Source organism: Triturus cristatus, chromosome 7, assembly GCF_964204655.1.
Source record: "Triturus cristatus chromosome 7, aTriCri1.1, whole genome shotgun sequence".
In the NCBI taxonomy this organism is placed as follows: Eukaryota; Metazoa; Chordata; class Amphibia; order Caudata; family Salamandridae; genus Triturus; species Triturus cristatus.
In genome coordinates, this window is record NC_140590.1 from 744,942,988 (window position 1) to 744,964,611 (window position 21,624).

At 48.2% G+C, this 21,624-nt stretch overlaps 1 protein-coding gene across 2 annotated transcripts in view; it reads left to right on the forward strand.

Annotated features, from left to right (window-relative positions):
• The window catches only part of DNAH17 (dynein axonemal heavy chain 17), a 14,992,541-nt gene that overhangs the window by 2,316,243 nt on the left and 12,654,674 nt on the right, over positions 1-21,624 (forward strand). For both annotated transcript variants that reach the window (XM_085617470.1, XM_085617471.1), the window contains one exon: positions 8,177-8,372. In XM_085617470.1, coding sequence (XP_085473596.1) covers positions 8,177-8,372 — 196 coding nt within the window. The remainder of the gene's footprint in view (positions 1-8,176; positions 8,373-21,624) is intronic.

A 21,624-nucleotide genomic window follows, 5' to 3' on the forward strand; every position in this document is an offset into this window, starting at 1 on the left:
TAGTGTTATCTGTCATTTATTAGAATGCATTCTGCTCAGTGCTGTGTCATCGATGTGCAATGTCCTACCAGCCGCTTTATTGGGGGGGGGATGGGTGGGGACGGGTTCTCTGTGAGGGGTCAGTATAAGTGAAGGGAGTTTAGACTGTACCATGTTATTACAGTACTTCTGCTTCAAGTACATATGTATCTGTTGACTGCCGATTTATATCTAAAAAAGGCTTGTATCGGCTAAAGTTCAATGTGAATTGTAGTCCTAAGATTGGGCTGTTGCTTATTTGTTATTACAAGCTGCCTAATAAACAGAAATCATTTTTTTAAAAAGAAATTGAAAACTAGGTCTGATCTTGTATCAAATACAGAAAGTGAGCAGTCAACCTCCTCTAAAACGTCTAAAAGACCTCAAAAAGGGCCAGGGATCCTTCACAGTCAGATAAGGAACCTGTTAAGAAATGCGCCAAGAAGTCCTCACTAATCTACCTCTGAGCTCAGTAAGGGCACTCACATAAAAAGAGCAGCTACCTAAGACTATTTCTGAGCCAGATACACCTCCAGCTCAACTTAAATTGACATTCAAAAGACCCTCTTCTGACAAGCCATCTGCGAGTTCTCATGTGAAGGAGTGTGTTTCAACCATTTCGCCGACGAGAGGCTGCAGTGTGGGCACGTCGACAACTTGTTCTATGGCTCTCTCATTGTCGACGACATCCTTGACATCGTCGACGCAGGGTCCAATTTCATTGACCATTCCTCTAATAACTAAGGAGAAGGCATCATCTACGAAGCACTCGTCGTCGGTGACGAAACAGATGCTGGCACCGCCGTCATCGAGTAAGATATCGTGGATGAAGTTGTCGTCGACGGACACATCGGCGAAACTACAGCGGTCGACGAGGCAGTCCTCTCCGCCGAGCATTCCACCGTCAACGATATCATCAGTGAAGAAGCCGTCGACAAAGGAGCAATCACAGGCGTCGACGAGATCTCTACCGTCAACGAAACCACAACGGTCATCGAAGTCATTGTCGTCGACAACATCACTGCCGAGAACTGTGGCAAAAACTTTGGAACTGAAGACATCGTCGTTGACACTGTCGTCGACGATAATTGTGTCTATGAAGAAAAAATCACCGGAAAAGCCACAGGAACTGGGAATTACACCAAAGCACACTTCGCCCAGTAGAATTACACCTCTATTATCAAGATATTGGTCCGTTTGGGGACGCTTATAGCCCATCGGAATTTCACGTTAAGTGTCAGCTATATCACCTATTTTATGCAGCCTGCAAAAGTACACCAGCAGTCTCATGAAGAAATGGTTACTATGCCCTCTGCATTGTTATCTGATTCGCAGTTCATGCTACAAGATTACAGGCAACGCTTTCCTCCGTCAGGGCTAGCCAATAGACCTCCGCCATCTTAGGTGACATCACCTGTACGACTAAATACTCCTGCTGTGTTATCGGTCCCGAGTACTCCACAAACTGTTCCACTCCAGGAACCAGCCTCTTCAGATGAAGAGGGGGAATTGAATGACACAGCCTTGGAATGGGATGATTACAGAATGTCATCGCCTGCCTCACCAACACCTCGGTACATTCCCCATCAAAGGATAACAACTTGTTAGAGCGTACAGCGAAAAGATTTAGATTTAGTCTTAGATACCCATGCCATCCAAACAAGCTATACGATTTTATAGAGCCTTTTCGAAAGTCAGTCAGAGTTATTCCCATAATAGATTATATCTGGGATGAAGGTATCAGGGTCATGAAAAACCCAGCCTTGGTGCCAGCGGTACTGCCACGTCTTGATAAAAAGTATAAAACCACAGATAACGCCCCAGCGTGTCTCACAGGTCATCCAAAACCAGACTCGGTGGTAATGCAGGCTGCCCAATGACGCTCCAAAAATCCTGCAGCGCCTTTATCTGCACCCCCGGACAGAGAAGGCAGACGTCTGGATTCCATTGGCAAGAGGTTCTCAGCGATGTCTACACTAACGGTTAAGGCTGCAAATTCCCTGGCAATTCTAGGGTGCTACGACCGCCAAATGTGGTCGGACATTATCTCATATATCAACCAGCTGCCGGAAGATGTGAAGAAAGAAGCAGAAAAGATTCTGCATGAAGGAGAGAGGGCATCCGATGAGATAATTGATTCAGCTATGGATGTCGCTGTGACATGATTTAGGCAATTGGTTGGAGCTGCTGTTTTGCACAGGCAGGGATGGCTCAAAGCCACCTCCTTCCGCCCAGAGGTTCAAAATAAAATACTGGACCTTCCATATGATGGGGAAGCTCTTTTCGGTAGTCATGTAGAAGAGGCCCTCAAAACCATCAAGGCAGACACACATACTGCCAAGTCATTGGGGACGCTGCAATTCAGAAAAGTTCCTTTTCGAAGTTCTAGGGGAAGAGGACAGCCATCCTATAGAGGGGAATATCAGCAATACGGGTACCCAGCATATTCTTCGACATTTCAATCATACCGGCCTCAGTACCAACAGAGGCAGCCACCTCAATCATCCTACATCAGACCAAATGGGGGAAAACCCCACCAGCTGGCAAGGATACTAGCCATCGGCAATAATATACCACAGGCTCCATCTCTTCCTTCCTCACATTTATGTCCAACTCATCCTACCCGCCTAGGAGGCAATATCTCCCACTACCTCCACCAATGGCAGTCCATTACTATGGACCAGTGGGTCCTTCGCCTAGTACAATTCGGACACACACTAGAATTTATCCAGAAACCACCTACAACCCCTTCTCAAAGGTCCGCCCACAGGCATCTCAAAGGACTTCAGCAGGAGGTCAGAAACATGCTTAAAAAAGGATCAATAGAAAAGGTCCCATTATACGGCAGGGGCACAAGTTTCTATTCCTGTTTCTTCTTGGTCGGAAAGAAGTTAAAGCAGTGGAGACCAATTTTAGACCTCCGAAGTCTAAATCTATACTTGAGGAAGCAATCGTTCCGAATGATAATATTGCAAGAAGTGCTGAAGCTCCTAAATCGACAAGAGTTTGACAACTTTAGACCTCCAGGAGGTCTACTTCCACATTCCTATTTATTCAAAACACAGAAAATACCTCAGATTTGTGGTATCCGGGCTCCACTACCAATTCAAAGTAGTTCCCTTTGGTCTGAAGTCGGCTCCCTGGATTTTTACCAAGTGCCTGGCTCCAGTCGCAGTGTTCCTCAGACAACAGCAACATCAAGTCTTTCCAAATCTGGACAACTGGCTGATCAAGGCCCCGTCCAAGACAGCAGCAATAAAGTCCACAAAAGCATGCACTACTTTCTTCAAGAGATTGGGTCTTGCGATCAACCTACAAAAATCCAATCGAACAAATTGTCTATCTAGGAGCTCATTTAGACACAGTCTCCTTAAAGCCAAGTCCTACGGAAGAACCTCAACAGCCACTTCTCAATCCGGCAAATTTCATCAGAAGAAAAATGTCTTTCGGTACAACTTTACAAATCTCTTTTGGGAATGATGTCGTCTTGCATACCACTGGTTCCTTTCTGCCATCTCAAGATGCGCTCAATTCAAGAAGAGCTGGAAAAGCAGTGGGTCCGATCAACAGGATCCTTCGATGACATCGTCAACGTAACTCCACGCCTGGTGGAAGCCCTAGGGTGGTGGATAGACGAGAACCATCTGTCAGTGGGGCTTATCTTGCAACAAATAGCTGCTCCACTAGTGGTTATGACGGATGCGTCCTTGGAGGGATGGGGAGCTTATCTCCAGGAACTTAAAGTAAACCGCAAGTGGAATCAAACTCAACCCCACATAAACATGCTGGAACTGAAAGCGGTGAATCTAGCCTTACAGGCATTCCTTCCCAGAATTTGCAACTCATCTGTATTAGTCCGGACAGACAATGCCACTACGATACACTATATAAACAAGCAAGACGTCACGAAGTCTCGCCATCTCTCCAGAGAGGCTCAGGTCTTTTGGGAATGGGCCATAGCTCACGGAGTCCGCTTATGAACAGAGCATGTCCCGGGACATCAGAATACGATTGCAGACACTGTAAGCAGGTTGACAACATCATGTCAGGAATGGGCGATTCACTACCAAATGCTGCAGGACATAGTTTGGATCTGGGGCAGGCCGGACTTGGACCTGTTCGCAACTCACCAGAACTGCAAATGCCAGTACTACACAAGTTGGCATCCCCAACAGGGGTCATGGGGGAATGCCTTTTCGATTGCATGGTCTGGCGTCTTTGCCTACGCCTTTCCTCCCATTCCTCTTCTCCCAAGAGTTATGAGGAAGATAAGAACCGAACCATGCAAGTTGATACTCATCGCTCCGGAGTGGCCACGTCAGCACTGGTATACATAACTGCTTCTTCTATCGCAGGTTCCACACCTTCGACTTCCAGTATTCCCCAATCTTCTGACCATGAACCAGGGCCAGGCCCTTCACCCGGATCTCAAGAACTTACATTTGTCGGTATGGCTCCTGAATACAATCCGTTTCAACACCTGAACATTTCTAGTGAGTGTAGAGATGTACTAGCCATGGCGCGGGCAGAGAGTACCAACAAGACTTACCGTCTCAAATGGAAACGCTTCTGCATCTGGTGTCATCAAGAGAGATTGTCCTCCTCTCCAGAACAAGTCTTACCGTACCTGTTACAACTGGCAAAATCGGGCTTGGCTCATAGTTCAATAAAGGTTCATTTAGTGGCTGTTTCCCGATATAGAAGATCACCTTCCTCTCCACCTCTGTGGTCCTTTACAGCTATAAGAGAATTTCTCAAAGGACTGTTTCAGAAGTTTCCTCCGATAAGACCTCCACCTCCAACGTAGCAGTTGAACACTGTCCTATCGCAATTAATCAAACCCCCGTTTAAACCAATTCACACAGCTGTTATAAAAGTTCCTGTCCTGGAAATTGGCTTTACTCCTTGCCTTGACATCTGCCAGAAGGGTCAGTGAGATTCAGGCCTTTGTAATAGAGGAACCTTTTTTACAATTCAAAATGGATGGGGTTCTGCTACGCACAAATTCTAAGTTCATTCCCAAGGTTCCCTCTGATTTCCACCTAAACTAACCAGTGGTGCTAAAAACCTTCTTCTCGAATCCATCAACATCGGCAGAGAGGGCTCAGCATTCACTGGATGTCAGGCGTCGTTTAAAAGTTTATCTACAAAGCACATAACCTTTCCGCAAGTAATCTAAATTATTTGTTGCATACAGTGCGCCCATAAAAGGTTTCCCGCTCTCCAAACAGAGTATATCTAGATGGATAGCAAGTGCCATAAACTTTTGTCATCACAAAGCAGCAAGACCTCTATCTGCTAGAGTCCGAGCCCATTCCACGAGCTTTATTTGTGGGAGCATCGCTTACAGAGATTTGCCGGGCTGTAACATGGAAGAGAAGACACATATCCACCCGGGACTAGTGCCTAGACTCAGCAATACTAAATGACACAGCAGTGGGTCAAGCAGTACTTTGTCATATGTGCCACTGAGGTTAGCCACCCCTGTCTACCCTCCTTCCTCTTCTTCTGTATCACATTTCCACATGTCTAACCGTTTACTATGCTGCGTTTACAGGAATTTTTGTATTATTGATTTCTATTATTGTAATCTCGTATATTATTTGTTGACTGCTTGCAAGTCTTACTGATACATATTTTGGTTAAGCTCTAAAGACTATGGTAAATGTGCTACCAACTGCTTACTATTCTGATTCAATCATGTGAATCTATTAAAGCTCCACTACTGGAGAAAGAAACAAGTTACTTACCTTTAACTATAGTTCTCCAGTATTGGAAGCTTTCATAGATTGACATGCGACCCATCCTCCTCCCCAGGGGAGTCTCACCTCGTTTTTTGGGGCATAATTGTGTTAGCACTTGTGCTCGAAAATCTGAGGTGCTGACCTTCTCTCTGGAGGGATCTCGAGGGTGACTGATGCTGATTGGTTGGTTCTTCTTTAATAATGACCATGCTAGGCTAATAAACTGAGAGGCCTATGCCTTACTAGTTTATACCTATCAGTGTACTATTACTTCTACTAAGTCTACTACTACTATTTTAAATACCAGGGACTACCATCATGACGATTGGCAATGATTCAAGCATGTGAATCTATGAAAGTTCCAAAACTGGAGTAATAAAAGTTTTGTGGTAATTCTCATAAAATGTATAGAAGAAAAGAAAGTGAAAGTTTGATTGAGGATACACTCCGTCACACAGACAGGCTGGCAATGCTTGAGGGGAAAAGGTTTCTACAGTATAACCCATCTTACAGGGAATAAGGTTTAAACGAAACCTTACTCATACAAATCGATGGCAGGGATTTGTCACAAAAGTCAAGTAGGAGGCTGACCCATCAGAGATAACCGGTACCTTCAGGTAAAACAGCACCGTAGATTTATGAAAATTGCTTTTATAGCTCTCTCTGTCCATTTTAGTTCAAAATAACTTCTGATAGACCGGCAGGTAGCAGGGGTCTCGAACAGTGATTGTAAGCCCAGAGAAATGAGGGCATTTTTAACATTGAGAATCCAAGAATTCTTATGTACGTAATCAAGCGTTAGGAAATCCCCAATAATATGTTGTGTAAAATTAACAGATTCCCTTCTCTATACTGAATGCCATTGAAGAATCAGAGCTAGACGTACCTGATCGAATAAATAAGGGACATCCAGCTCAAGATGGCAATTGAAGTTAGAGCAACTTATGATAAGAGCTATTCATTTTTTCAAGAAGATGTCCTCTATGATTTGAAGGGAGTCTGGATTTGTATGACCCCACACCCTGCCCCGTATGCAGCTACAGAAATGGATTTAGCCATATAGATCTTTTCAATAGCGTCCAAGGGCTTAGAGCCCAGTTTTTTAATAAAGGAGTATATGGAGTTAACCCCTTTTCCAGTAATAATCCTCTGTTGGCTACCATGTATGTCCAATTGGCTATTCTATCAAACAAGACCCCTAAATAAGAGAAGGTGTCTGTCTGTACGACTTTGCATCCTGCTATGTGAAAGAACAGTAATTTATTTGTCTGCTGGACAATCACTATAATGAAAGATTTTGCTTCATTAACTTGTGGATCAAGGTTTTGCATAAATTTCACGTACTCTGAGTTTCTGGAGTGCCGTGCCAGTGCGGGCAATTAGCACTGCATCAACTGCATAGAGGAGTATGGGAATATGGATCTGGTTCGCCATCGTAACATCTAGGACATTGCACCAGTAAGCAGGAATAATAGCTCCTATGCCGTCTATGTTGATTGTAATTTTATGTCTTTTAACATGTTTGAATGTTCTTTCTTTTTAGATATTTATATATGATATTTTGCTAAATTATATATTTTAATATTTCCCTGTACTTGTATGATCTATGTGTTCTTTAGATTGAATAACGTGATTGACTGACTAACATAGCATCAGTTTGCCACATACATTTCTGACTGTCATTTCTCAAGCCCTTGGATTACATCAAGAGCACAACAAATTCATTTACAGCCTAGCAGGCCTTTGTACATTCTGCAGACTTCCTTTTGATTGTCACATAATGGAACCTTAAACAAGATAGATTCCATACCGGTATTTTGCTGCTACTCCATCCATTAACACACATTAACACATTAACAGCACTCTTGCTGTGGGCCACAGGTTAAATAATATATACCCCCTGAACACCACTATTGTAAAAACTATTCTCACATTTTATCTTGGCAGCCCGGGTAGCCCTAGAACAGATGTGAAAGCAACCAGGAGCCTTAGATACCAGTGACTGTCCAGAACAGAATATATAAGTTTGACAGGGTATAGCTCCCATTTATCACTCTTGAAGTGAATCTCAGGTGCTGTGAGGAGACCCAGCTGTAATTTCAGACATACTGAACTTGTCTCACCTATGTTACATATCCCCCATATATCTGTGTGTGTTAAAAATTATGCTTATCACCTTACATGTGGCGTAAAGTACTCCTGATGTAACAACATACAATGTAAATGTTTCTCTCACTATGACTGCAATGTAATAACTTCACATGTGAAGACGTGGAAATTATTAGATTTGTGCATGTATGGATGTATAATAATGCATAAAACGCTAAACTCGATTTAAAATTTGTAAAATCCTATCTGACAGGGATTAGAGATGTTTACTGATTAGGCTTTTTGTGTTCTGTCACTTTAATTAGTGTCATGTCTGGTGATGAGGCTAAACTGGTATTCAACAAGTATGAAGAAATGATGGTGTTGCTGCAAAAGTACAGTGAGAATACTTTTTCTAAGTGGACAGACCACGTTGATGAAGAAAGTCGCTTTAACCTACAGCAGCCTATTATCGTGAGAGATCCTAAGACTCAACTTCTTAGTGTTAACTTTAACAAAGAGGTCAGTATCAGAAACAGGTGACCTCCCTTACTAAGATGAACTTGCTGATTTGTACAGATTTTTGATAACTAATTGTGGCTAAATGTTTTGTGAGCAGGTATTAAGGTCTAGTATTCTTAACTCTCAATCCAATCCAATCCCTACAATTCTGCAACTGGTATTTCCTTGCATTTGTAACTCGACAGCTAAGGCCTTAATACTTTGACAGCTTATGGATAAGATGGTCAATTTTTTCAGAGGATAATGTTATAGGGCTTTAAAATTTAGCAGCTCTTCATGTGGAATTTACCTGTTAACAGTGCAGCTCCTGCTTGCTCACCAATTGCTGATTTTGAAGCAATACCCTACTGGTTCACTGCTGACCGGTTTGCCCTCTGCACCAGCTGGGCCTTCTGGATCTGCAGATAGATCCAGACCCGCACAAGTTGTGCCATCTCGAGTTTCCATGATGCTGGTCCCACTGTTGATGCTCTTATCCCTGACTCCGACACAGAGATGGAGGGGCAACCTCCAATGCAGACTCTGGCACCCACTGGAGCTGTACCCTCCTGATCAGAGCCTGAGGCCTTATCATATGGGCTAGGACTTGGGGAAGATTGGTAGTGGCCACTGAACCCTGAAAAATATTAGACCCTGTACCCGAATATGGACTGCTGTGAAGAATTGGCAGATGACAGTGATTTGGGTACCTCCTCAGACACTGGCTATGTCTTTCCTCCTACTGTGGCTACAGGGTAGGGTGCCACATTTGCTATGGTGGTGAGAGGGTGACTCAGGTCCTTGACCTTCAGTTGCCCTCTGTAGCTGTAAATATTAACATCCTGACGGAGGTGCTTTAACCGGGGGTCACCCCTTCAGAACTGCTTCTCCCATTTAATGAAGCCCTTATAGAGGTTCTGCTTGGGGCATGGTCTAAACCCTACAAAAGGGCTCCTGAGGACAGGACAATTACCCGCTGCCAGTGCCTCATCCCAGGGGGACCCCTCTTTCTTCACCCAACACCCTACCCCAGAGAGTTTAGTGGTCCAAGCCTCCACTTCCTGAGTAAATCCTGGTACATTCTCTACCTTCCCACCGGATATGGAATCCAAAAGGCTGGACACCTTGGTGTGACGGTGACGGGTATGGGGGGCTTCCAGAACCTAGCCCTTCCCCTGGATTAACGCATCTCTGGATGCGTTTTTACTTTTTCCATAGTCTAAATGGGACGCCTGTCCCTTTAAGTCTTCTACAATGATCCCGTGAGAAGTCGGGCATGACCTCAGGCCTCTGAAGACAGAGCCCTTTCTTCACAGCTACCCAATGAAGAGAGAGAAATCACTCCGAAACAGGAATTACATGTCACTGTCAGAAAAAAAACACTTTTGGAGAGGACGGACCCGACAGAGGAACAAGCAGAGAAGCAGCTCAAGGAACGCAAGAGGACATCCCTTAGCGGAACTGCATGGAGACACAGGCCGGAGAAGCAAGTGCAGAAGATGGAAAACCACCAGCAGGTAACTGTTACCTTGAGCCACCCTGCCACGTTCCTGGAGGAGCACTGCTAGCCCAGGTACGTGGGCGTTTACTGGGGAGAAGTAGGGTTTGTGAAATGACTCACAGGGAGAACGCAAAGGCTGGGATCTTAGAGGGGTCACCAGTTTAAACAGTTTATGATGTTATAAAAGAGTACACCAGCTATAAGTGGAAGCCAGCGAGTAATTCCTTTTCAGGACTTAAGCTTTTGTTTTTCTCGGTTTCTGTTGATGCCTATGTTTATCAGGGCCTAGTGAGGCATAACTAGGTTGAAAAATAACATATCTGAAAGAAACACGTTAGTTATAGATTCCTTACCTTAGAATTACCCCCAGGCTTCAGACTGGATCCGAAAGTTTTTTCGTCAGCAGTACCTCTGCGTGTCGGAAGGTGGCGTGGGTCGGCTCCGCGGCCGGCTGCGGCGTCGTGGTCGGTGGGATGATGTCGCGGCAGCTACTTTAACGCCACCCTCGCATGCTGACATCAGTTCTTTTTTTTTCTGAGCCAGTCATCGCAGATCCGGGAAGAGCGGTACCTCAGTCATTTTTTCACTACGTTTTTCTCGACTTTTGTTGACTTTTTGTTTAGAGTCTCCGACTCCGAACAGGTGCACATGGGATGCCCCGTTTTAAGACCTGCGGTTCCTGTACCCGATTGATGTCGGTGATGGATCCGCACCGCGTGTGCCTCTTTTGCCTGGAGTGCGACCACGACTCTAAGTCGTGCTCCGACTATCAGTTGTTAATGCCGAATGCTTTGCGGGACCATTTCAACGTCAGTAGCTCTTCGCTGCTATGCCTGAATGAGGTCCACTGGCTTTTCAGGGGATGTCCAGAACACCTTGATGGACATGGCCTTTGATGGCCGTCGCCTTTTTGGCGACAAAGCAGACAATGCCCTAGAGCGCTTCAAGGACTCACGGTCTACGGCCAAATCATTGGGCCTCTCCTCCCGTCTGGTGCAGTCTTCTTTTCGCTCCTTTCGTGGCTACGGAAGGGGTGCCCCACAACGTCCCACCCAGGGCCACAGGCCGCAGCAAGTTACCCAGCCTTCGCTCGGCCAGGGACGTGGAAACAACCTGCGAGGTTCTGGGGTCCAGCAGGCAGACCAGTCCACCAACCCCCTCTGTGGCAGCCTCCAAACCCTCCTAGTCCGACCTTTCAGGCCCATCAAACGCCAGTGGGCGGCAGGATTCTCCATCACCTCCACCACTGTCGCACCATCACTTTGGACAGGTGGGTTTTGCAAATAGTCCGAAGGGGCTACTCCCTCCCATTTGAGACTACCCCTCCAGCCATGCCACCGCGATACCACCGCATGTCAGATGATCATCTGGCCCTTCTCCAGCAGGAAGTTACGGCTCTCTTGGCCAAGGGAGCCATCAAGCACGTTCCTGTCCCAGAAGTAGGTCTTGGTTGTTACTCCCACTACTTTCTGGTTCCCAAGAAGGACAAGGGCCTGCGTCCTATCTTTGACCTCAGGGACATCAATCGCTTCCTCTGGAAGGAGAAGTTCAAAATGTTGACGCTTGCTCAGGTCTTGTCTCCCCTCGAAACGCAAGACTGGATGGTAGCGTTGGACTTGCAGAATGCTTATTTTCACATTCCCGTACTGCCGGCCCACCGGCGTTACCTGCGGTTCATGGTAGGCCACGAGCACTTTCAGTTCACTGTGCTCCTCTTTGGCCTTACAAGTGCCCCTCGGGTGTTCACGAAACCCATGGCGGTGGTCGCAGCTCATCTCCTCAGATCAGGGGTTTCAGTCTTCCCCCATCGTGACGACTGGCTGTTGAAGTCGGGCTCGCCCCAGGCAGTCGTTTTCCACCTCCAGACTAAGGCCGACCTCCTGCATATGCTGGGGTTCTCCATCAATGTGCTGAAGTCGCACCTGATTCCCTCTCAGAAGGTCCTCTTCATCGGAGTAGTTCTGGACGTGACGCAGTTTCGGGTCTATCCTCCCGAACAGCGATTCGGGAACATTCGGACTATGATTCTGATCTTTCAGCCTCTGTCCCGGGTTTCGGACAGAATGACCCTGAGGCTGCTGGGCCTTATGGCCTCCTGCATCCTGCTGGTCGATCATGCCAGGTGGCATATGCGGGCTCTGCAGTGGGACCTGAAGTTCCAGTGGGCGCAGCATCAGGGGAATCTGTCCGATTGCGTCCAGATCTCGGAGGGCACTGCTTGACAACTGCAATGGTGGCTTACTAACCAGGATTGGGTCAATGACAGATCCCTCTCCCTTCCCCAACCAGACCACATTGTGGTGCCGGAAGCCTCCCTTCTGGGATGGGGCGGCCAAATGGGAGATGCGGAGATCAGAGGCCTTTGGTCTCTGGCAGAGTCCATGCTTCACATTAACCTTCTGGAGCCCCGGGCGATTCGTCTTGCACTGAAGGCATTTCTTCCCTCTGTCCAGGAAAGAGTAGTGCAGGTGTTCACGGATAACACCACCGCCATGTGGTATTGCAACAAACAGGGCGGGGTGGGGTCGTGGATCCTATGTCAGGAGGCCCTCTGTCTCTGGACATGGCTGGAACATCAAGGCATTTCCTTGGTGGTTCAACACCTGGCAGGTTTTCCGAACGCCAGGGCGGACGAACTCAGCCGCAGGTGCATGATGGATGACGAATGGCGTCTTTACTCGGAGGTGGTGCTAGGTCTCTTTCAGCTGTGGGGAGAGCCTTGGTTAGATTTATTCGCCACCGAAGAGAACGTGCAAAGTCAGCAATTCTGCGCGTTGGAATTTCCAAGGCGGCATTGGCTCGGCGACACGTTTTGTCGCGAGTGGACTTGCTGTCTATTGTACGTCTTTCTGCCTATACCACTTCTGCCCAGAGTGCTGAAGTAGGTCAGGCACGACCGGGCCCAAGTCATTCGTGTGGCTCCGGATTGGGCACGAAGAATCTGGTATCCTAAGCTGCTCAACATGGCCATCGATCCTCTGAGCAGACTGCCTCTTCGGGAGGATCTTCTGTTGCAGCAGCAGGGGACGGTCCTCCACCCGAAACTGTCCAGACTCCACCTCCTTGGCTGGAGATTGAGCAGCGGCAGTTGACGTCTTTTGACCTGCCTTCCGAAATTTGGGACGTAATCTTGGCAGCCAGGCGTCCCTCCGCAAAGACAGTATACGCCTGCAGATGGAATACATTTGTGGCATTGTGCACAGCAAAGGCTGTGGATCCCCTTTCTGCCCCTCTTTCTGAAGTACTCTGGTTCCTTCTCTCTTTAGCCCAGCAGGGCTCTGCTCTGGGCACTATCAAGGGCTACCTTTCTGCCACCTCCTCCTTCTTTTTTCAAGTCTCCGGTAGTTAACCGTTTCTTAAAAGGCTTAACACATATTTTTCCTCCAATCCCTTTCATTATGCCTAAGTGGGACATTAATCTTGTGCTAACTTATTTAATGTGCACTCCCTTTGAGCTGCTTCATAATTGTCCCTTATGTCTCTTGACTCTAAAGACTGCTTTCCTGGTAGCCATCACTTCTGCTAGAAGGGTGAGTGAGCTCCAGGCTCTTTCTTCGAAACCTCCTTTCTTGTCTGTTGATCCGGACAAGGTGGTTCTCAGGACCCGTCCATCCTTTCTTCCTAAGGTGGTCACTGCCTTCCACATCGGGCAGACCATTACTTTGCCCACCTTCTTTCCGCCTCCGTCAAAGGAAGAAGAGAGGTTCCACCATCTGGACCCAAAGTGTGCGCTCTCCTTCTATCTGGATCTCACAAAACAGTTCCGGTGGATGATCAACTTTTTGTTGGCTACGTGGGTGCAAAGAAGGGTCGGGCTGTACACAAATGCACCATTTCCTGATGGGTCGTGTTGTGTATTAAGGCTTGTTACTCTCAGGCTAAAAAGGAGTCTTCAATCAGGCTACACGCTCACTCCACCAGCGCGACGGCAGCCACTACTGCCTTGGGAAGAGGAGTGCCTCTGAATGACATATGTCAGGCGGCCACGTGGGCATCGCTGCACACGTTCACCTAACATTACTGCCTGGACAGCCAAGTCCGGAGAGATGGCTTCTTTGGCCGTTCTGTTCTCCAGGACTTTCTGGTGTGATCTTACTTCGCAGACCCACCGCCGGGGTTGGTATTGCTGGGGTATCTATTCTAAGGTAAAGAATATATAACTAACGTGTTTCTTTCAGATGCACAAGTTACTTACCTTTGGTAACGATATATCTGTAAGAAACATTAGTTAGTGATTCATTACCGCCCCACCCATCCCCCCCGTTCTGCGAACTGATTTCTAGGATTAAGGATATCCTTTCAGGGCACTAGTTTTGTGCACCAATGGGCAGTGTCTTGCATGGCTCTACGTTTCTGGCGCGGAAAGTCGTGTACAGAACTGATGTCAACGCGCGAGGGTGGCGTCTAAGTAGCTGCTGCGACGTCATCCCGGCAACCACGACACCGATGACAGACCCGACCAACGCCACCTTCCGACGCGCAAAGGTACTGCTGACGAAAAAACTTTCCGGATCCAGTCTGACACCTGGGGGCAATTCTAAGGTAAGGAATCTATAACTAACTAATGTTTCTTACAGATATATTGTTACCGAAGGTAAGTAACTTCTTCTATTAGAACGTAATAGACACACATGATGGTAGGACATGATTATTAGATATGAAGTGGTGCTCTTCCTCACAAACATATCACCCCTATGCCTAGTCTTAAAATAAGAAGAAACGCTTACCTGTGGCTTTTCCTCTTCAATCCAAGGGCTATACTTCCTCCATGGTGGTTCCGGCCTTCCTGACCTGAGAACAAGAAAAGAAGAAACGTTTTGCCATTTGACTTGCGTGAATCTATACTACAATAAAAAGAACTGTATATAAGAAGACTACAGTCTATTGTATTTGGGTATCATAATCAATCTCTTACCTTAACGTTGACACCCCCTTTGACAAGTGGTGGAGAATGCGGGCATAAGGCCATCTGTTAGAAGATGGAAAACATTGAGCATCAATTATGGGAGGGTCAGCACGAATGGGAATGGGCCCTCGAAAAGAACATGAAACATGCTGAAATTGATCGAAGAGTGTTTGCTAATGCCATACATTCCCAGGGGGAGTAATTGATCAAAATAGAGGCAGGTCAAACCCAAATGTTTGCGGCAATGGGTCAAGTGCTGGGACCTGCCATGCTGGGTGCTATGGTTCCCCAACAGAAATATTTAACTGGTGAAGATCCAGTGGGTTTCTTTCAAAATTTCGAGCAGGCAGCTCGAGCCAGTACCTGGCCACAGGATAGGTGGTCCTTCTATTTGGCCCCCATATTAACTGGGGAAGCACAAGACGCATACCAAATTGCTAACAGCTATAGCACATCAACCTATGCTGAAGTCAAGAAAGTCATCATGGATTGTCTAGGTGTAGACAACGAAACCCACAGGCTAAATTTCGAAAAGAAAGAGGGGCACGAGGAGATACCCCAAAGACAGTGCTGCAGATCGGTAGCTGAAACCCCTAGATCCCACTAAGGAGGAAATTATGAAAGAAATGTACCCTTAGCAATATCTGGAAGTATTACGATTCCAAACTCAGAAGTGGCTAAGACAGCATGCAGGATTAACATTAGTACATGCAGTAGAAATAGCTACTATGTTTGCGCTTGCTCAATCTTGAGGATGTCCCCTAGACATAGAGAGGACAGCTAAACCTTTTACCAAATCCCATCACAAATTTGAAAGAAAACAGAACAAGACTCCCACAGGGGGGAGGGGTAGTGCATATAGCTAGGTTCTGTAAAAAGAGAAAGGAGAAGGTAGAAGAAGAGCCAGTGGATATCAGCGATGTACCCCGATCCATTCATTATGCCCAAGAAAAGGGCCTCAATGTTATGTGAGTTTAAAATGTAATGGTATACCGTTTACCACTTCACTAGACCCAGGGTGCAGACAGTCCGTGCTTAAAAGTGAGTTGGTACATCCCTCCCAAATAAAACAGTGGAGATACGCTGTGTACATGTTGAAACTAAATTCTATCCCAGAGCACAATTAACCTTTACTAAGGCTTCTGATCAAGCCCTAGTTGAAGTTGGGGTTCTTCCTTGTTTACCTGAAAAAATAATTCTTGTAACAGATAGCCCTTATTTTATCAACTTATTGCTCGAAAATCTGACAAGCGTGAACCAGTCTCAAATCCAAAGAATCAAGGGGAATCCTCCTGTCCACAATACTGTACTTACACCTGAACAATGGGTGTTAGACAAGCGGTTGCTTAGCTGAATGATAGTACTCTCTTTAATGCTTGGCAGAGCTCCAAAGTTAATCAGGATTCCCCTAACCCCATCTACCTCCCACTTCATCATACAGAAAGGCCTCCTCTATTGCCTTGGTAAAGCTGGGCACACTCCCAATTTTCAGTCCCCCTTGAGTTTCGAGATCAAGCCATTTTGCAGAATTCGTTTTGGCCTGGAATATATGTACAAACCAAGCAATATCGCCATGAATGTGCCTTATGTAAAAGAAAAAACCCGTACCAACCCCTTATGCCCCTACAGCTCTTACCTATTATAGAGAAACTCTTTGATACAACAGGGATGACTTTATAGGGCCTTTACCGTGCTCCACAAAAAGTTCCCAGAATGTGTCAGTTTTTTTTTTTTTAAACTTATTTTTATTGCCATTTTCATATTTCATACATTGTACATAATTCATATTCTTCAGGTGAGCGTATCCGATCATACATCCTGTAATGGTGTTTAACAACTGTACTGATTGATGATTCGTCACCAGGAAGCATAAATAATGCATACAGTTATCCTGACGTTTAGATCCTGCGATCTCGGGTTCCATATATGGCAAAGGAACTGGGGTTTAACATAGGCATAAACTAGGGAATGGATATGGAGGAATATGTCCAATTACACTGGCGAGGGAATGTAGCGTCGTGATGGTGAGGCACCGCTGATACTTATGTTTGCCTATCCTAGTCGGTGCGCCCGAGAAGTGCAATAGTGTACCTGAAGCTAAGGCTTGTCAAGAGCTCCTGTGGTTGGGTGTCTACGGAATCAGGGGGGTAGGGCCTGTAACTGTGTGCCCTGGATTAGTTGTGTAGATGCGTCGTCTGGTGGGTCCGCCCCTGGGGAGAGTTGCCCAAACTGGTACAATAACATGGCCCATTCCATTGAGATAGGATGCTTGCGGGTCCCTTTCACCTCCTCCTCCCGTAGTGTCTCCTCCTCCGCCGCCGCCCATTTGCGCGTAGCTCCCACCCACGCCGCCAACGGGGGGCCGGCGGGGGAACGCCAATGCATGGCTATGCTGCGTTTGGCCAAGAGCACCGCTAAGGAGAGGAAGCGCGTCTGCACCTTGTGTTGCTTACTTACGCGAAAGATGCCTATGGCGCTGGCCTCCCAAGTGTTCATGTAAGTTAGCCCAGCGAGGGTACCCAAAGCAGTGTGAATGTGGTGCCAGAAAATTTGAATGACGGAGCAGCTCCAAAACATATGTCGAAAGTCTGCATCTTGCTCATGACATCTGGGGCATAGGAACTGAGTGTCGGGGTAGAATCGTTGGAGACGTGCAGGTGTTAGATAGGCCCTGTGTAGGATGTAATATTGGATGTTTTTAAAACGTGCGTTTCTGGAGACCTTCTTAGGGTATCTCAAGGCTCTCTCCCATTCCCCCTCATGGAGCACCCGCCCGATCTCCGCCTCCCAGGTGGCCCGGAGGGTCTCCAATGGTTTATTAGTCAATTCCCGTATGGCTTTATAAAGCCATGTAGTTAGATGGCGACCTGCTCCCATGTGTAGGATCGTGTGGAGCACTGGGTGTGTGTGTGGTTCCCCTTTACTGAGGTCCTGATGCGGTCTGAAGCTGCTCAGGAGCTGACGGTGAAGCAGGAATTGTCCTGGGGGAAGCTCGTACTCCTCCACTAAGCTAAGGAACGGTCTTAGTTGCCCGTCCTCGAAAAAGGACGCCACCTCCGTTAAGCCACACCTCGTCCATGTGCAAAGCGCGCTAGTTGTGTAGTAGTGCTCCCGGTTGGGCCATCCTACCAGGGTGAGTAGAGGGGAGTACAACGGGGTCCCCGGGGACATGCGGTGTATCCGCAACATGCACTTACGTGCGACCAACACCTGCAAAGGGTATGTGGGCTTTGGGCGTGTGCCAGGGAGGAGCAAGCGACGGATCTCCGGAACCGATACCTGTCCTGCGACGGCATGCGTTTCCACATTATACCTGTCTGCTGTCCAATGAGACAGCCATTGCAGTTGTGCTGCCAAGAAGTAGGCCTCGAATGATGGGGCTCCCAAGCCACCCTGCGTGGTGGGCAGTTGTAATTTTGTCAGGGCTATTCTGTGCCTGGCGGACCCCCAAATGAGCGTGCTAAGAAGGGAGTCTAGGTCCCGGAAGAAAGTTCTGGGCGGGACCACGGGTAGACTGGTGAAGAAATACAGCAATCTCGGGACCATGATCATTTTGGCCAATGCCACTCTCCCAATTGGGGCCAATGGAAGGCTCTTCCAAAATCCGATCGTAGCTCTAATACTCGCCAGTGCCCTGCAATGGTTACCCCCGAACATATCTGCGGAGGAGTGGTAGAGACGAATACCAAGGTATCGGGGGGCCTCCGCGCTCCAGGGCACTCGCTGAGCACCTATGTGAACCCCCTGCGGAGGGAGTTCCGGATGCAGTGGATAAATTGTGGATTTATCCCAATTCACCCGTAATCCCGAGGCCGCAGTAAATTCCTCCAAAGTTTCCCAAAGGGGCGTCAGATCGTCCGTAATGTCCCGCACATAGATCAGCAGGTCATCCGCGTATAAGGAAACGCTATGCACCGTGCCTGCGATCGGGATGCCCCAGCTCTCCCCTTCCCGCCGGAGTCGTATGGCCAGAGGCTCCACTGCCAGGGCAAAAAGCAGAGGGGACAACGGGCAGCCCTGTCGCGTGCCCCTCCGAACCGCAAACTCCGTCGATATGTATCGGCCTAGGCGCACCCGCGAGGTCAATCCAGTGTACAGTAAGCGCGTATAGGCTAGGAGGGTGGGCCCAATGCCTACTCGCTGCAGCACCGAGAACAGAAACTGCCATGTGAGGGAATCGAAGGCCTTCTCGAGATCTAAGATGAGACAGGCCGCTCGAGGGTATACCCCCCGTACCTGATCCTGAATGTGGAAGACTCGGCGTATATTTTGGGACGTACATCTGCCGGGTATAAATCCGCACTGATCCGGGTGAACCAGAGAGCGTATAATTTGGACATATCTATCCGCCAATGTCTTCCCGAAGAGTTTGCAATCTGCTGATAATAGCGATATTGGACGGTAGGAGGCCATTCGCTGCGGGTCCCTATGTGGTTTCAGGAATGTCACGATCACGGATTCTCGCATAGATTTCGGCAGTTCTCCGTTCTTCAGCGCCGCCGCAAACACCTCCACTAACCGAGGGATTAGGTGCACCGAAAAAGTCGTGTAATATTCTAGGGGGAACCCATCCAGCCCCGGTGCTTTATTTCGGGCCAGGGCACGCAGGGCCCGTGTCACCTCCGCTGAGGTTATTACGGCGTCTAAGGTCTCCTTCTCTGTCCTCGTGATTGTTGGGAGAGATAAAGTAGCGAGAAAGCGATCCACCACCTCTTGCGGAGTAGAGGTGGGGTCGCTATATGTCTCAGCATAGTAGTCGCGGAAGGCCCCCAGAATCTCCGCTTGGGAGCGCACTAACACCCCCCCAGGGTCCAGTATCTCGGTGATGGGTTTGACTTCCGTGTCTTGCCTGGCCAACCACGCCAGTAGAGTGCCTGTCTTGTCCCTCTCTCTATGCATCCGTGTAGCATATGAGCGGAAGTTGTACCTGCGCAGATCCGCGGAGGCCGTTTGGTAGGCCGTTTTTGCTCCGGCTATACACCGCGTCTCCTCTTCGGACGCAGCGTCCCGTTTGGTGAGGGTCGCCAGGCGGTGTTCCGCTGTAGTGAGGGCCTGTTCTAGTACGCGCTTAACACCCGTTATTTGTTTCAAGCACTCTCCCCGGGCCACCACCTTAAACGCATCCCATTCCACTAACCTAGATGATGCTGTCCCTGAATTGCGCGTGAAATAGTCTTGGATGCTACCTCCCTGATCGTGACAAAAGATCTGGTCTGATAGACAGTCCCGCGGTAAACGCCACGGGGGGACCGGTGGGTGTGGGGGCCGCCAGTGTAACTGGAGAATGTGAGCATCATGATCAGATATGATCCTGCCCAAGTAGTCTGTGTGAGTGATCTTGGGTAATATAGTCGCCGTACATAAGAAGCGGTCCAGTCGGACGCGCAAGTTATGTGGGATGGAATGAAAGGAATACAAGCGGTCCAGGGGGTGGCGCATCCGCCAGGCATCGGTGAGCGACCAGTGCGAAATCCAAGCCCGGAATCTATCCGTTTGCTTATGCGCCGGGGAATGCAGTGGAGGCGGGTCCGACCGGTCAAGGTTCAAGTCAAGTGAGCAATTATAGTCTCCTCCCAGGACCCAGGGTATAAAGGCGAATGGGGCAAGGACCCCTGTAAGGTGGTCCCAAAACTTGTCTTAGTCAACATTAGGGGCGTAAATGCTACCGAGAAGTACTACCTGCCCGTCTAGCAGACCCTCCAGTAGCGCATATCTACCCTCTTTGTCGACTACCCTCCGCAGCTCCTGGAAGGGAGTTCCCGGTCGCACCCAGACCAGCGTCCCGCGTGCATATGCAGAATAGGTTGTGGCACACATGAGACCCCTCCATTTCGATTGTAGTTTCCCGACCTCCTTTGCAATAAGATGTGTCTCTTGTAAAAAGACTATCGGGGTGCTGTGACGCTTCGCGTAGGAATACACCGCATATCGTTTGCGTGGAGTGTGAAGCCCCCTAACATTCAGGGTGAGGATGGTAACATCCGTGTGTGGCGTATGATGTGTCATGTTCTGTGTCTGCTCGCAAAGCGCAGGGATTACGCCTATGGAGGTGCGCATATCTCGGTCGCTCCAGTTGGCTATGGGTGTCTGTGTCCTCCAACGCCGCATAAGCATAAGTGGGAGATGGCTGGATCTGTGTCATTCCAAGTGGGGGGTGGGAAAAGTGTTCAACTGGGGTATACAACGGAACAAATGGGGTCGGGGAACTTCCCCAATGCCTGGGACCCATCATCAAGGACGATGCGTCCAAACCTGTTTACCCAATTAAGGGGGATGCAACAATATAAGAAGGGGGCAGCGGTGCATGCGCATCGGGCCAGGAACGAATCGGGCCTTTAGTAGGAAAAATGGACGTTGCACCTGCTATAGTAGGCTACGAGGTTGGGGCCGGCGTTCAATAGGTGTGGAAGAAAGTACATTTTGGCTCAATGGTAGTTCCAAGAGACCCTTCTTATTTCGCTCGGGAGCCAGATTGTTCATCTAGAATGAGGTCCGCCGTCTGCGGAGTGACCACGGGGGGCGTCATGGAGTCCTCCCCCGTCCTTGTCCCATCACTGTCATTCTCCTCCTCCGAGGTAAAGATATGCGGTGGTCGGTCAATGTCATCCGGTAGAGGGGATGCCTGCAGGTCGATCACCGCTTGCAATGCCTCCCTCCGTTCTTTCACAATTTGCTCGAGGTCAGGAGAGTCTTGGGTGCGTGTACGAGCTCTGCCACTCACGCCCCCACGTGGGCGCCGCTGAGATCGTTTTCCGGATCGTGGAGGCCCAGGATGCGGGTCTCTTGTGATCTCTGCCCTAGATTGTCGTGTGCAGTGCTGATCCGCCCAATCCTGAGCCTCCGTGGCATTCGTGAAAAACACAGTA